Source organism: Silurus aristotelis (genome assembly GCF_946808225.1).
Source record: "Silurus aristotelis genome assembly, chromosome: 27".
Classification (NCBI taxonomy): domain Eukaryota; kingdom Metazoa; phylum Chordata; class Actinopteri; order Siluriformes; family Siluridae; genus Silurus; species Silurus aristotelis.
The window spans coordinates 879,537-895,541 of NC_139600.1; the positions used below are offsets into that span (position 1 = coordinate 879,537).

Consider the following 16,005-nt stretch of genomic DNA (forward strand, 5'->3'; position numbering starts at 1 on the left):
TCACCTTCACTGTTACATTCTGTAAAGCTGCTTTGAGACGACGTGTGTTGTGAAAAGCGCAATAGAAATGAATGTCTTTAATCTAAACTCACAGTATTAACCAGGCTGCTGTTCCAGATAATGAATAAAGACTCTCTGACCAATCACAATCCAGAGTTTAGAAAACAAGTGTTTTATTGATCAATTAGTCAATCTATCAATCAATCTGTTATCTAAACTGTTGTGTTCATACAGACAGAAATCATTCAGGACATGTGAACGAGTTCAAACAGAACTTCAGGAATTCTCCTCTTTCCTCAGCATGGAAGTGAATGATTCAGAGTGCAACACGCTGCGTCGCTGAGATAAGAGAAACGCCCGAAAGGAAGGAGAGAGATGGAGAAAGAAAGCGAGAGAAAGCGCACAAGAGAGAGAGAGAGAGAGAGAGAGAGAGAGAGAGATAGAGAGAGAGAGAGAGAGAGAGAGAGAGAGATAGAGAGAGAGAGAGAATGGAGGAATTCTCGGTATGATGAAATGAGAGAACTGAAAGTCTCCTCCAGCACCAGGTGCTCCGTACAGATTTCTGGCACTTCTCTACGTAAAAGATCCTCAGGAACATGGATGAAAAGTGGGTGGAGTTTGGCACCTTGTCGGGTGGTGATGGAGATAAGGTTACCAAGGCGATGCGCTCATCATCATAATGCCTGGATAATGAATAAGACATGAATATGAAAGTTTGACCCTTTCGGAGTTCTTTTGGTTTACCAAAGGGTTCCTTGATTAGACATGGTACCAGGAACTCTTTTTTAAACCCTTAAATGCTTTAAAATTTCACAGTTTCTGTTGATGATCCACAGGAGCTATTCCTATGAAGAGCTCCTGTGGATCATCATAACAGCTAATTACTGCTATCTCTAAAGCACAAAAGCAGCTTTGGCTGTTTAATGGCTAACCAGCGAAGAGGTCGGGACCCCGAGGTGAATAATTTGATAGGAGAAAGGTCAGTGTGAATAAGACCTTCTAATTATACTGGAACTTCCAGTGCAGGTGTTTTCATGGAGGATTAGCTTTTGTTTGTCACGCATACAATACGGCAGCTTGGGATTCATTCTTCATGCATCAGAGCTCAGGATCAGCCTTGATGAAGCATCAAAGGAGCAGAGAGGGTCAAGGGTCTTGATTGAGGGCTCAGGGAACTTTTGATCAGTCGTCATCTGATGTGGATAAGAAGGAACATGTTGTTGTTTCACTTGATGTTTAAAAGAGCTGCACTTCATTGGACACATGAGCTGCTTTAGATGTTCTTTTTTTTGAGCATCACATTCCACATTTACTCCCAATTTGCTCTTGTAATAAAGTCCACTCTTCTGGGAAGATGTTCTTTGTGGAGATTTGTGGAGATTCATTCAGCCACAAGAGTGTAAAGTAATCCGATGTAGGTGAGGTGAGCAGGCATGGGGTGATGTTCCAATTTATCCCAAAGGTGTTCAATATCTTTGAAAGCTCTTTAAAAGTAGATCTTCTACATCTTCCAGCCCATGAGTTTTGGGTGTCCTAGTTCAAGTGAAAGGAAAAATTGTGTACTAAATTTGTCCAGCAGTTTTGGGGAACAAACACATGTGGCTGGAAAAGTCGGGTGTCCTAATACTTTTGTCAGAGTAATAAATGACAGTTTTTGTAAAAATATTTCCACTTCTGGAATTCTGTTCTGTGAAGAATTTTGATGGAACTGATGCACATGAATGACCTTCATGCAGCTGGAACAGGTTCAAGTTCAAGTGAAAGGAACATTTCATGCTCCAAATCCTGAAGAATCAAGTTTCCCAATATGTTTGTAAATGTAGTGAAAGTAAACGTATGAATGTATTTTTTTTCTATTTCATTTGCATGAAGAGCTCCAGTGGATTTGCTGGTGAGCTTCACACGTTTCTGAGTGAAATCGAACGCTTTTGTTCATCTTTATTTACTGCATGTCACTAAATGAGACAAAAAGGCTGTAAAAGAAGCGTCAGTGTGAATGATCTCATCTGCAGTCGTGTGATGTGGGGTGCCAATACTTTCTGCAGGCCATCGGTCAGTGATTATGCACCGTATAAGGAGAGTAGTGAGTAAGTATAAATATGAGCTCTGTGTTCTCAATTCTTACAGGGAGCTCTGCTCTACACCCCCCCCCCCCACTAACCAACCGGCCAACAGGGGATCAAAAAAACGACAAAAAAATAAACCCTGGAGGAACGGAGAGAGAGAGAGAGAGAGAGAGAGAGAGAGAGGGAGAGAGAGAGAGAGAGAGAGAGAGAGATACAAATCTATCTATCTATCTATCTATCTATCTATCTATCTATCTATCTATCTATCTATCTATCTATCTATCTATCTATCTATCTATCTATCTATCTATCTATCTATGTCCGTCTGTCCGTCCGTCTGTCCGTGATGAGGTTTGTGAAGCACGGTGGTGGTGGTGGCAGCAGCAGTAACAGTGGCCTTTATGAATAAATAAATACGGATGTTTGTCGCAGTCACAGTGTTAAAAATGCTGCTTTCAAAAGGATCACATTAGAATTATTTATTCCTTTTTTCTGAGTTCCGAACGAGTCTCGGAAGAGAAAAAGAAAAGCGGAATCGCATCGAGCGGAGAGACGGAGACAGAAGGCGATCAGTCTTCAGCTGAAGTGCTGTAATTAAGCAAGTAATGGAGCAATTACACGGCCGCGGTTTTCTCCCCGGCGCTGATCCCGGCGTCTCAGGTAAATGATTTGAGTTCCCGAGGCCCGAGCAGCGAGACGAGAGATGAAAGACGTGAGATGTGCTGCAGAGTGATGATGATGATGATGATGATGATGTTCCTCACTCACCGCCATGTAGCTATAAGTGAAGCCTAAAGCACGCAGGAGTTTCTTCAGGAGTGTAAATGCGTTCTGTCTGGGTAATGGAAATGGATTCCCGGAGCGCAGCTGAAAAAAAAAAAAAAAAAACACAACCCAGACATGTAAAAAAAAATTAAAATAGCTCCTGTTTTATCAACACCAGTTTCTTCTCTATCTTCTAGACATCTGATGTAGAAGGCACAGAGCATAAAAACAGCGAGTTTTTACATCTGAAGTGAACAAATGTTAATGTGAATAAAACATGTGCTTTCTGAACATCTAATTCTACATTTCCTCATATAATGACCTTCAGTCTTCTAAAAAGATGTTCCACTAGATTTTATGGAAATTCATTCATTCACATGGAAAGTCAGGTACTGATGGAGGCCTGAAGTGCCATCACATTCATTCAATAGAGTTGAGGTCAAAATTCCATAGCAGGCCAGACAAGATCTTCCAAATCTAAAGGATATCTTTATGGAGCTGCACAAAGCATGCCCCAGCGTGTTTTATTGCCTGGACTCCTGCAAATGGATGATGGAGCTCTGAAAGTCACTTTGACTTTCTTTAAAGGTCTTTCAGGAAAAATTCTCCAGGAGCATTTGAAGACTTGATGGCCTAAGGGGCATCACGCAGAGGTCCAGCTGTGACAGGTGTTTACTCACAGAGACAGGCTGAATAGAGAAAATTAAAATCCATCCTGAACACTCGAAAATGTGCAAAATCCACATCACTCACATCACAGCATACTGAAGAAATGAAAACCAAACCGAACGCCTGGTACCAAAAATTCAGAGGCACACAATTGCAAGCTCCATAAAGATAGATTTCCATGAGTTAAAGTGAAGGAGCTCCTAATGAACACCTTTGGTATGAACTGTGCACCCATTTCCGACCTCCTACATCAGGACCTGCTTTAGGAATGTCCTTGTAGATGAATGAATCTCCACAAAATCTGCTGGAACATCTTTCCAAGAGCAAATGGAGACTAAGTGTGGAATGGGACGGTATGCTATGTGAGAAATTTATGGAAATCGTTGTACTTTGCTTATGAGATATTATTTCTGGTGTAAATCTTGTACTTGGCAGTCATCTTGCTCCTGTCAGCATGAGAAGGAACCGTCTGATTCTCCAAGGGTTTTTGTTTTTAATTCTCCAAAAGTGACTTGGCAAAATGCCACAAAGCAACAAGAAAAAAAGTAATTACTGAGACAGACGGTGCAGTCTTCTGCTGAAGATCCAGCGATTATACACTCTAACTACTCCACGTCCACCACCTGGACTCTATCTCTCTCCATCTCTATCTCTCTCTCCATGGTCTGATCCTGATTCCACTACTTCCTTCTGCCCCCCGTTGTCACTGGTTGTGTTCTTTTCCTCAGAAACGCTCAGCTGAACGCGGGTGATGGAGAATCGCTGAGATTTCACGCTCGTCACTCACGGTTTCCTCACTGCCATATTCTTCACCTTTCAGCATGAAGAAGATGATTAGGACGTGTGGATGTGTACAAAGAAGGTCATCACCCAGGGGATGATGGGAATCAATGAGTTTAGTCCAGAGGACCTCTAGCAGTTCGTATATGTGCTACTGATTTTATTCCATGATGATGATAATGATGATGATGGTGGTGGTGATGATGTTGTTGGTGGTGGTGATGAAGATGATAATGGTGATGATTATGATGGTGATGTTGATGATGGTGGTAAGGGTAATGATGGTGGTGGTGGTGGTGGTGATGATGATGATGATGATAGTGGTGGTGTTGGTTATGATGATGGTGATGATGGTGGTGGTGGTGGTCATGGTGGTGGTAGTGGTCATGGTGGTGGTGGTGATGATGAAGGTGATGATAATGATGATGGTGGTGGTGAGAGCACAGCAGAAAAGCGCATCCCTCACAAAAACAGCCCAATTTCTGTGGTTCCATCTAAAAAAGTAAAAAATGTTATAAATAAAAAACAGCCCCAGGACCCAAAACTGCATGATGGGAGAACATCAGACTCGTGGGTCAGTGAGATCAGAGTGCATGAAATCCACATTCTTTCTGCATCTGGCTTCTGCTACAATCTATTGTGGAGAGACTCATCAGCGTGGCAGGGGCTCGACTTGTTGATCTTCAGAGGTCACATCAGAGAAACACACAGCTACAACAAAGCAGAAGTTGCACCATGCCTGTGCAGGTTCTGAATTTAGAGCAGGGACTGGATGTAGAACAGGAAGCTGGCATGGAGCAGGACAGATAATTATCACTCCATACTGTGGAGTTTCCAATCAGCCCTGAATGACTGAAGCATGTGACGCTAACTCGGGCTGACTGGCGCTCAGAAACCAAACAATTACCAACACAAAGGTGAGATCAGAGCAATGATGATGAGTACAGTGGAACCTGGTAACTGGTAAAGATCTTAATTCCAGCATGAACACGATCACATCAACCATGTGGAGCAGGAATTATGGACAGGGCCACTGGGAGTGGCAGTGGGTGGAGTAGTGGGTGTGCCAGAGAAGGCAGTGGGAGAAGCAGTGGGTGGGGTAGAGTGAGAATGATGATGGTAAAGAAGCATAAAATAGACTGGAATGTTCTGCTGTCTGATCTTTTGCTTAATTCTATTTCTGAGATGTGTTATAACAATAAAGACTTTGTTTCTCAAATATTTATTGCTTAAGTCAGACATCTTTGAGACACAGCTCTGAGACACAGCTCTGAGACACAGCTCTGAAGTGACATTGAGTGGACGTTGGAAGTGGACATTGATTCTAATCTATTTATAGGTAGATTACAAAACTCTAATGTGATGAAGAGCACTGGGGAAACTTTGATACCTGCTCATGATTATTTCCCTCACGATCACCTCCATGCTGGACTCCAGTCAAATCTAATCAAATGTGTCTGATGTTCTCAATGTAACTGAGAAATGCTTCATGATGATAATGACACACTGCAGGTTTCAGTTCATCACTCTCCCTCCTGCGCTCTCTGATTTTCACTCAATCTGTTACTAAACAACACACAAGGGATGTGTCACAAAGCAGTGAGGAACTCAATACTGGAAAATACTAAAATCAATACAAACATCAACACAAACATTAACACAAACAACACAAACTCAATAAAAACATCCACACAAGCTTATTACAAACATCAACACAAACATCAACACAAACATCAACACAAACTCAATACAAACTCAATACAAACATCCACACAAACATTAACACAAACTTAACACAAGCTCAATAAAAACATCCACACAAGCTTAATACAAACATCAACACAAACATCAACACAAACTCAATACAAACTCAATACAAACATCAACACAAACATTAACACAAACTTAACACAAACTCAATAAAAACATCCACACAAGCTTAATACAAACATCAACACAAACATCAACACAAACATCAACACAAACTCAATACAAACTCAATACAAACATCAACACAAACTCAACACAAACTCAATAAAAACATCAACACAAACTCAATACAAAATACAAACTAATAAAACTGAACAAAAACAATGAAAATGATGATTAAGGTTTTTCTGGTGGCAGTGATGAGTGTAATGATGATGATGATGATGATGATGATGATGATGATGATGATGATAATGATAATGATGTGATGATGATGTGATGATGATAATGATAATAATGATGATGATGATGGTAGTGATTCTGATGATGATGATAATAATGATGATGATGATGGTGGTAGTGATACTGATGATGATGATGACAAAAGTAATGATTTTGATTCAGTCACTATGGCTGCTCATCAGGGATAAATGCACACCGTTCATCTGAAAAGCGCTATAGAAATAAACTTGACCTGACCGATGATGATGATGATGATGATGGGGTGGTGATGATAATGGTGATGATGATGATGATGATGTGGTGGTGATAATAATGATAATGATAATGATGATGATAATGATGATGATAATGATGATGATAATGATGATGATAATGATGGTGGTGATGATAATGATAATAATGTTGATGTGATGATGGTGGTGGTGATGGTGATGATAATAATGCTATAGTTGATGATGATGATGATGGTGGTGGTAGTGGTGATGATGATGGTGGTGATGATAATAATAATAATGATGATAATAATAATGATGATGAAGATGTTGATGATAGTGGTAATGATGATGTTGGTGATGATAATAATAATAATAATAATGATGAAGATGTTGATGATGGTGGTAATAATGATAGTTATGATGATGATGATGGTAGTGGTGGTAGTGGTAATGATAATGATTGTGTTGATGATAATGATAATAATGATGATGATGTTGATGGTGGTAATGATGATGGTGATGATGATGATGATGGTAGTGGTGATGATTGTGGTAATTAAAGAATGTTATAGTTTTCTATTCGTCTCTGGTTACACTGTTAAACATCAGTAAAAGCAGACTGTCTTGTTTTTCCTTGTGAGGTCAATGAGCCCAAACAAATAAAACAACCTCATCACCTTGTCATTTCTCTTTCTCCTTCCCGTCACTGAGCATCACATCAGTGGATTCCGTGTGATTCAGCACTGAGGAGACGAGATGTTGTGATAAGAACCTAATGAGAATGTAGAACTGGGCTCACTCATCTCCTTCATCCTAATAACTGTATATTGTCTGGAGCTAAAGAATCGATTCTGTGACCTGCTGTCAGGCAGAATGAAATCAAAACCCGATCCCACGAATCAGACGGTGGTGTTTTCAGGATTCTTCTTCTCCACAGATCACTCCTCAGCCGTGAGAGGCAGCGTCACCATTCAGAGCCCGAGTGGCCATGCTGACCGCACACTGCTCCGAGGCGGGTTCTCACAAATGTCAGGAGGTCCGTGTGTTCCGAGCTGCAGAAGAGCGCTGGGCAGAACCAATGCCCTTTAGCAACAAAGACCTTTTCTGAAAGAGGAAACATGCTGCAAATTTAGAAAACCCCCCCCAAAAAAACGTTCTGCTTAAGCTGTGCACATTCACCAAAAAGGGGCTTTAACTGGGTTCTCACGCTGAAGGTCACAATTTACATCCTCACAATTTATATTTCTGTGTCCACATCTCACGTAGCATTAGACCAGAGTTCAGACATTTTATTATATTTATTTAAACATGTTTCTCATAAGACATACATTTATACATGATATTCTTTTTTTAGTCTTTTTCTATATATTTTATTTATTTTTTTCTAATGAATCACTATTTTATTAGTGCAAAATATTTATTTATTTATTTATTTATTTATTTATTTATTTATTTATTTATTGTTTTTACCTGCTTAATGAGCATTGGTTACTGAATGAAAGCGTCTATAAAAAGTTATTAAATAAAATCAATATTATTATTATTCGTTTCATTATTGTCATTTTCCCCCGTGGTTCATTTAATGTGTGAAATCTGCACTAAAAACGATTCTCTTCCTCTCGACGTACACGCTCTCGATGTTAATCAAATGAAGAACGTCAGAAAACACTGCGCTTTCTGCTCCGACGCTGCGATGTGGAAAGAAACTGCGAAGAAGATAGAATTGTTGATGTGGCATGACGAGGATTAGAGCGGAGCTGTAGCCATTAGCCCTGTGTGTGTGTGTGTGTGTGTGTGTGTGTTTGCTTTGTCCTTGCTGACAGTATTCATCAGTATTGTTCCACATGAAGATGTAATTAGCGAGTGATGATAAATCAGTCTAATCAGATCAGCCTGAGGCTCAAAGACTCCGTGGACATTCCACACGCTGAAGCTTCTTCTTTCCCAAAACCAAGCCATGTTTCTGTTTATTTACTGACTCACGTTGACGCAGGCTGGTGATTTGATGTATTTATATATAAAGGTTGCACAGAAGTTACAGTCAAACTGAGATAACATCACACACTGCATCAGTCTGTGTCATGATGCCTCCACACCACCAGAGGCTTCCTTCTCCAGCACTATACATCACCAGGCCAGGATTTTGATGTTCAGATGGTTCTTTTCTTCTGCACTTATTACTGTACATATACATATTTACATGTTTATTTGCACAGTGTCACTGTTTACACCTCTAGTGTCTTCTTCCTGCCCTGTCCTCCCTCCTGACCGGCGCTGTCCTCCCTCCTGCCCTGTCCTCTGTTTTGACCTTTTCTTGTATTGTCCTTTGTCCTGTCTATTTCTGCCATGTCCTGTTCTCTACCCTGTTCTGTCTATTACGCTCTCCTGTCCTCTGTCCTGCCCTTTTGACAAATCCACTGTTCTGCCCTTTCCTGTCATCTGCCCCATATTATGTTCTGCCCTCTCCTGTCCTCTGCTCTTTACTGTTTTGCCTTCTCCTGTCCTTTGTCCTGTTCTGTCCACTATCCTGTCCACTGCGCTCTACCATCCTCTATTCCGCATTTTCATGTCCTCTAGACTATTCTCTGGTCTGCCATGTCCTCTGCCCTGTCCTCTGTTCTCATAACTGCTCTGCCCTGTCCTTTGCCTTACCCTCTGCTCTGCTTTGTCTTCTGCCCTATCCTTCGGCCTACCCTGTCCTCTGCCTTGTCCTCTGTCCTATAAATGGCCTGCCCTGTCATGTTTTCTGTCCTACACACTGCCCTCTTCTGTCCTCTGCCCTATCCTGTGTTTTGCCCCCTTCTACCCTCAGTTCTGTTGCCTGCCCTGTCCTGTTCTCTGTTCTGTACTCTGCTTATTTCTTTGACAAAGTTTTTTGCATTGTGTGTAAACAATTTCATTTATATATCATCAAATACTGAACCATTCATGCTGAAATGATTATATTTATTCATTCATTTCTTCCGGGGAAGATGTATTGGATTGTGTTTGTTGAGATTTGTATGATATTCATTCAGCCACATGGGTGTTGATAATGTCAGGTTTTGAATTAGGTGAGTTGAGGAGTCCTGGGGTGCAGTCAGCATGACAATTCAACCCAAGTGTGTTCAATAGCACTATAGCAGGAGATCTTCCACTCCAACCCATGGAAAGCAGATCTTCATGGAGTCTGACTGCTACAAAAACGCTGATACTGGAGACTCCTTCCATATATGTTACATCATATTTTACAACTCAATACTTAAAGAAGAAAAAAAAAGTGTCAATGTTTATTTTTTTTTATAGATGATCCTTTACAGTAGCACAATATAATATCTGAGACATTCTGCCAAACGGTTTTGTCCCGCTATTATTTTATCTACAGATCTTTGAGAAGGCTAGTACTCAGCTGCAGAATCAACTCTTTGCAGGTTTAATTACAAAATTAAGCCAAAACTAATATTTTGTTTGTAAAGATTGAAAAAGTTCTATATTAATAGTAATATTGATGATTCTACTGAGCATCTCCTGTCCCTGTAAACGTGGCTAAACCCCTATTAGCATAAATAAAGCTAGGATAATGAGTTTGTTGTTTTCCTGTGGAAAGAAAACATTCGTCCAAACTCTTAATGAACTTATTAACTACGCAAAACATAACTCCAATTTCAATTCCCTCTCTCGTCTAGAGTTAATGCCTTCACTGAGATAATTAAACTGTTTCCCAGCGTTGGGAATTTATCTCTGAAACACAGTTGGAGTCTCAAAAAAAATAAATCTACAATAAAGCAGCTTTCCCTTTTCTCATACGAGTTGTCATAGGTTCTGTGATTCTGTCTGAATTTCACTAGATGTTAGAGTGTGCTTATTAAGGTTTGTGGAGATTCATTCAGCTACAAAGGTGATTGTAAAGTTCACGTACATCCCAAAGATGATTAATAGGATTTGGAGCTCTATAGCAGGAGATCTTCCACACCAAACCCATTGCAAGCAGATCTTCATGGAGCTGGCTTTGTGTACTTTGTGTCATTCTGTAACAGGGTTGGGTCTTCAACTGAAGGGAACATTTCATGCTACAGCATCCAAAGACCGTCTTCAAGAAGGGTCTTCAAGAGTTCTTTAGAGGTTTCATTAATTAAGCAAAGACACGTTTCCTTTAACTGTTTTTGAAAGTGAAACCTTCTAGTTTATCATAATGAAGACCACATTGCTTCAGCCCTTTCACTTGTCCTCTTCTTTCTTCTCCTCTTCCACTTTTCCTGGTGCAGCTTCTCCTTCTTTTGCTTCCTTCTGCCCCTCGTCTTCATCCTCTTCCTCCACCTCCTCCCCAGTGTAGCGTTCTATCCAAACAATGCGCTCTTTTAGCTTTTTATCGGTCTTCTCGTAATCTGCAAGCAGTTTCTTCACTTTGGCCTGCATCTGCTCCATGGTGTTGTAGATGCGGTTCACTCTGTCCTCAAGGTCCTTCTGGTCTGGCTTCAGGTTTGCTGGGTCTGTTTCAATCAAACCATCTTTCATCAAGATTTGCCGCCCCTTTTCCTCCAGCATGTTCTTAGCATCAGGGTACTCGGTCAGAGCTTCCATTAGGTCGTCCTTGGACAAGCAGAAGAGGTCAGAGTATCCGATGCTGCGAATGTTCGCGGTCCTGCGGTTTCCTGCTTTGCTGCCTTTGATGCTCAGGATGCTGATCTCACCAAAATAACTCCCATCACCCAAAACACAAAACTCAGTGACACCATCATCAGCCACCACGGCCAGTTTTCCCTCCTTGATGATGTACATCTCCCGCCCGATGTCTCCCTTGCGGCAAATGTAATCGCCGGGGCTAAACACCTGAGGTCGCAATTTAAGAATGAGCTCAATAAGCAGTCCAGCTTCACAGTCTGCAAAGATCCTTACCTTCTTCAACGTGTCCAGGTGAACGTTCATACCAATCTCTGCTCGCAGTTTGTCCGGCAGGTACCTGAGCACCTCCCTTTCATCTTGTGCCTTCTTATTGGTCCACAGATAATCAAACCATTTGATGACTCGCTTTTCCAGGTCTTTGCTTACATGCCGCACTTGCATGTATTGCTTGATGCTGTCAATGCGTGCCTGAAACTGCGCTTGGGCTGCATTCATGTTGGAGATCATTGTGGCGATATTTCCAACAATGGTGGCGAAGATCAGGACACCAACCAGGAAGTCTACTACATGGAAGAGGAACTCTGAGTCCAGCTCAGGAGAAGGTGTTTCCCCGATGGTGGTGAGGGTCAGTGTGGACCAGTAGAGGCTGAAAGAGTACTTCCTCAACAAGTCCCCAAACTCAGGCTCAGTGAGGGCTGGGTAGACCCAGGCATCTGAACCAAAACCGATGGCTTTGGAGAAGGAGAAGTAGAGACATGCGTTCCAGTGAATGATAATGATGATATACATGACCAGAGTGCAGATGCGGAAGATGTTAGGGTAGTTGGTCATGGTCTGCGAACGCTCGAAGAACTCAAACATGCGGTTGAGGCGTAACAGCTTGTTGATGCGGATCTCGGGGTAGTCCAGTCCCAGGACAAAGTACAGCACGTCGGTGGGGATCATCGAGATGACATCGAGCCGGAACTGAGGGCTGTCCCTGTAATTCTTGATGAGGAGTTTCTCGTCTTTGACAAGCAAACCCTGCTCGAGGTAGCCTGGAAAACAAACACAAACGCAGAAGTATGGCAGCCTATTAGACACCTTATATCCAGAGAAAATATTTACCAGTCCTCGTCCTGAAGGCCATGTCAGCCAGGTAAAGGAGATCACAGATGTAGTCGAGGAAGAACCACGTGATCAGGTATTCATGCTGCAGCTCTTCAAAGCATGCTCTGGAGAAAAGAAAGATGGATTATTGCATCTCAAGAATCACGGAATGCCTCGGAAGCTATCGGCAATGTTGTTAGGCAAAGCTGCGTATATATTTATATTTTATATCAGCCATTCGATTAAAACCACCTGCCCTTTATTCATATTGTGTACTGCCTCCTTATGACCCTAAAACACCTCTGATCCATCAAGGCCACGCCTCCACAAGACCTCTGAAGGTGTTCTCTGGTATCTGTAGCCCACTGGTTCATCAATATTCCTTCCTTTGGACTTGCATACCAGGATAAATCCCACAACCCCTGCTGCTTTGGATGCACCCTGCCCCTGACACATTCTGCTCCAGTCATTTAGAGGTCACAATAAAAGTTATTGAGATTCTTCCACTTGCCCATTTTCCCTGCTTTCAGCACATTCATTTCAAGACCTGCTTAATATAAATGCCACCCCTTTCCAGATGCCAGTGTAACGAGATAATCAGTATTGTCCCTTAAAATGGTGCCGGTTTTAATGTTTTGGCTGGTAGAAATAAAATCTAATATTTAATACAATTATTTAATAAAATTGAATAATAAATCAATTGACAATATTGTGCACCTCATTTCATTTTGTTTTGAAGTTTTAGGTCATGGCTTAATTACTGTAGCATTTTCTTGTATTGTAATTTTTTTTTTAGAGAAATATAATTCAATTCAATTCGATTCAAATATCATGAACATTGTCTAAAGCAGCAGTACAGAAAAAAATAATAATCAATAATGTCATTTAGAAGTTTTATCCCTAACGAGTGAGCCAGGGGTCATGGTGGTGAGGGAAAAGATTAGATTGGATTAGATTAGATTAAACTTTTTTGTCATTGTACAAATGACGTTAAAGGGCAACGGAATCTAAACAGAAGTGCATTAATAGCAGTGTAAAATATTAACATATGTACAGGTTGTAATTCTATGAAAAATGATAGATATAAATAAATAATGATAAATGAATGAACAATATGATTCAGAATAGTTATAAGAAGATCGGATCATTTTAGTGACTCAAAATATATTTTTTTGTCATTTTGTTCCTTTGATCAAAAATAATATATAACATTTTCGATAAGCAGATCTCCAACATGTCTACATACACCAACTTTACATTTAGTTCTAATAATTAATGTGTATATATATATATATATATATATATATATATATATATATATATATTTATAACTGAATAGGGAGTCACGTGACAACAAAAACTAACGACTCGGACCAGAAGACTCATGAGATGAACATCTCAATTTCTGTGTAATGCACTGCATAGCGTCTATGGGAGTCACGTATTAAAAGAATGAACGACTCAGACCAGAGGAGTCGAGAGGGAAATTTCTGTTTCCTGTACAGAACCTACAGAGATTTCGAAAATGCTTTGTTCATGCGGGTCCAGTAGTAAATTAACAAATCAGTCTTTAAAACGACCTGTTCCTCTGAGTCCCACTAAAGACTCGTCCAAAATGACTTCAAAGGACTCATCACTAATTCAGAAGGTGTTCAGACGTCCACCATGTCTCCAGCTCGTCTGCATAGCAATCGTGCACAGTTTAATTCCTTTCCTCGATCATCACGCTGATTAAACATCTCACCTGAGCCTTACCTCGCAATGATCAGGGTCCAGTTGTACATGACGGGCAAAGTGATGAGCAGGAGCCACTGGTAGTACAGGTTACTGGCCGGGTTAATCACAAACACCTCCTTCGACCTTCAGCAAACACGCACCAGCAAGAAACGTGAGCGAGAACGAGTGATAGATGAAAAACAAGTAATAAAACGCTGGAAGAAATAAACATTACTGATCGCTTACTCTTCTTTTTTCTCCTTCTCATTTCCTTTCTCCTTTTCCTTCACGTTCTCCTTCTCCTTCTGCTCCTTTCTTTTTTTCTTTTCTCTCTTTTCTCTTCTTCTGAAGAAAACACAAAGGAGCGGTCATGCGACACACTGGTCACACCGGACCTTATGGTCAATCTAGAAGATACTCACTCTTTCTTTTCTTTTTTTGCTTTCTTCTTCTTTCCTTGTCTAAACAAACAATAAATTACACCAGGTCACATATGTCAATACTACTCAAATATCAAGTGTGTGTGTGTGTGTGTGTGTGTGTGTGTGTGTGTGTGTGTGTGTGTGTGTGTGTGTGTGTGTGTGTGTGTGTGTAGAGTGTGTGCGTACTCTTCATCGTTGTTGCTGTTGTTGAAGTTAAAGTGTGCGATCGAGATAGAAGAATTTGGAACATCTTCATCCTCACTGTCTTCCTCCAGGTCTTCCTCTATCAGTGGAGGCATTCGGGGAGGAGCCGCGATTCCCAAAGTCGCCACGATCGTCATGGCGATTGATTTAAAAAACAAAGTCTATCTGTCGGATTACACATAAGGACACAATTTTATACAATTTCTCAAATTCAGCAGCTTAAAAATCACTGGAAGAAGAAAACCAAGTTGAAATTTTGATACTGATTTTGACTGTTAACCGGATTGAGAGGAAATGAACGTGATTAGCATGTCTTTAGTGTTCTAGTTCAACACAAACTAGCATTTATGCTAATCGCAGGACAAGACTACAGAGCGACAAAGGAACCTCCATGAAAACCATTTTCAATTTGTTTATTTTGTTTTTATTAAATGTTGAAAGAAAAGAATTCCAGTTTCATGCAGAGGTAGAAATCAAATATTCTACTAGTGAATTTTCTACTAAGTAAAATGAGTTACTGAAACAATGACATTTTACTTAAGTACAGTTACTGGTCTAAAATCTATTCACAGACAGTTTACATGGTTATTTAATTGAATTGTAGTGTAGTTCAAAAAGGTCAAGGAGATAAAAATCTTAAACTAATAGTTTTTTAACGGAACACTTTTACAAATTAAAGTGCAATAAAAACAAACACACAAACAAACAAAAAAACTTTCTATTCGACGGCAATTTCCTTTCAGCTGGATTCCTGCCGTCTGTCTCGTTTTCCGTTAGTTCTGTATTGAAGATTTTTACTCATTAATGGATGTGATTTCAAATGTAGATAAGCACAAAACTTAACACAAAACATACAAAAATTTGTACAAATACAATAAAAGTAAAATGACTGATTTAAAATAAATAAATAAATAAATAAAAATTCTCAGTAACATTAACACGAGTAAATGTCATTTGTTTCATCTGGTTTCGGATGATAGTTTTTGTTGTGAAACAGCACCTACACAAGTGTTTTATTCCCCTTATATGATGACAATTTGCACCATGGGGGTCCAGTCTTTTCCACAAAGGGTCGGTGTGGGTGTGGTTTAATTATTCCAACCAATCAACAACCACACGTGAAAGTCGTGGAGATTTAAACAGTTAGAAGTTGGTGGTTGGTTGGAATGAAAACTTGCACCCACACCGGCCCTTTGTGGAAAAGATTAGACCCCCTGGTGTGTCACCTAATGTGTCTCTATGCATCTAGAAAATCTAGAATCAATCTTGGACCAATCACAATCAAATATGTTCATACTTACTCAG

At 40.3% G+C, this 16,005-nt stretch overlaps 1 protein-coding gene across 2 annotated transcripts; it reads right to left on the reverse strand.

Annotated features, from left to right (window-relative positions):
* Positions 1-10,463: 10,463 nt before the first annotated feature.
* Positions 10,464-14,853, reverse strand: cnga1a (cyclic nucleotide gated channel subunit alpha 1a). Of its 2 annotated transcripts, none has more exons than XM_083532173.1 (6): positions 14,683-14,853; positions 14,497-14,535; positions 14,321-14,416; positions 14,114-14,218; positions 12,377-12,483; positions 10,464-12,306 (listed from the first exon to the last, which is right to left on the reverse strand). In XM_083532173.1, the coding sequence occupies exons 1-6, from the start codon at positions 14,835-14,837 to the stop codon at positions 10,865-10,867; spliced, it is 1,944 nt and encodes a 647-aa protein (XP_083388299.1). In that variant the 5' UTR covers positions 14,838-14,853; the 3' UTR covers positions 10,464-10,864. The 2 variants fall into 2 exon arrangements, with proteins under 2 accessions (XP_083388299.1, XP_083388298.1); XM_083532172.1 differs by having other exon boundaries at positions 14,321-14,419.
* Between the last annotated feature and the right edge of the window lie 1,152 nt (positions 14,854-16,005).

What these genes read in the sequence shown, in the direction of transcription:
- cnga1a (XM_083532172.1), bottom strand. Translation starts at nt 14,837, where the DNA reads ATGACGATCGTGGCGACTTTGGGAATCGCGGCTCCTCCCCGAATGCCT. An exon ending in AACAGCAACAACGATGAAGA is followed by an intron (nt 14,536 to 14,682) that starts GTACGCACACAC and finishes TTGTTTGTTTAG; the next exon opens with ACAAGGAAAGAAGAAGAAAG. An exon ending in TGGACCCTGATCATTGCGAG is followed by an intron (nt 12,484 to 14,113) that starts GTAAGGCTCAGG and finishes TCTTTTCTCCAG; the next exon opens with AGCATGCTTTGAAGAGCTGC.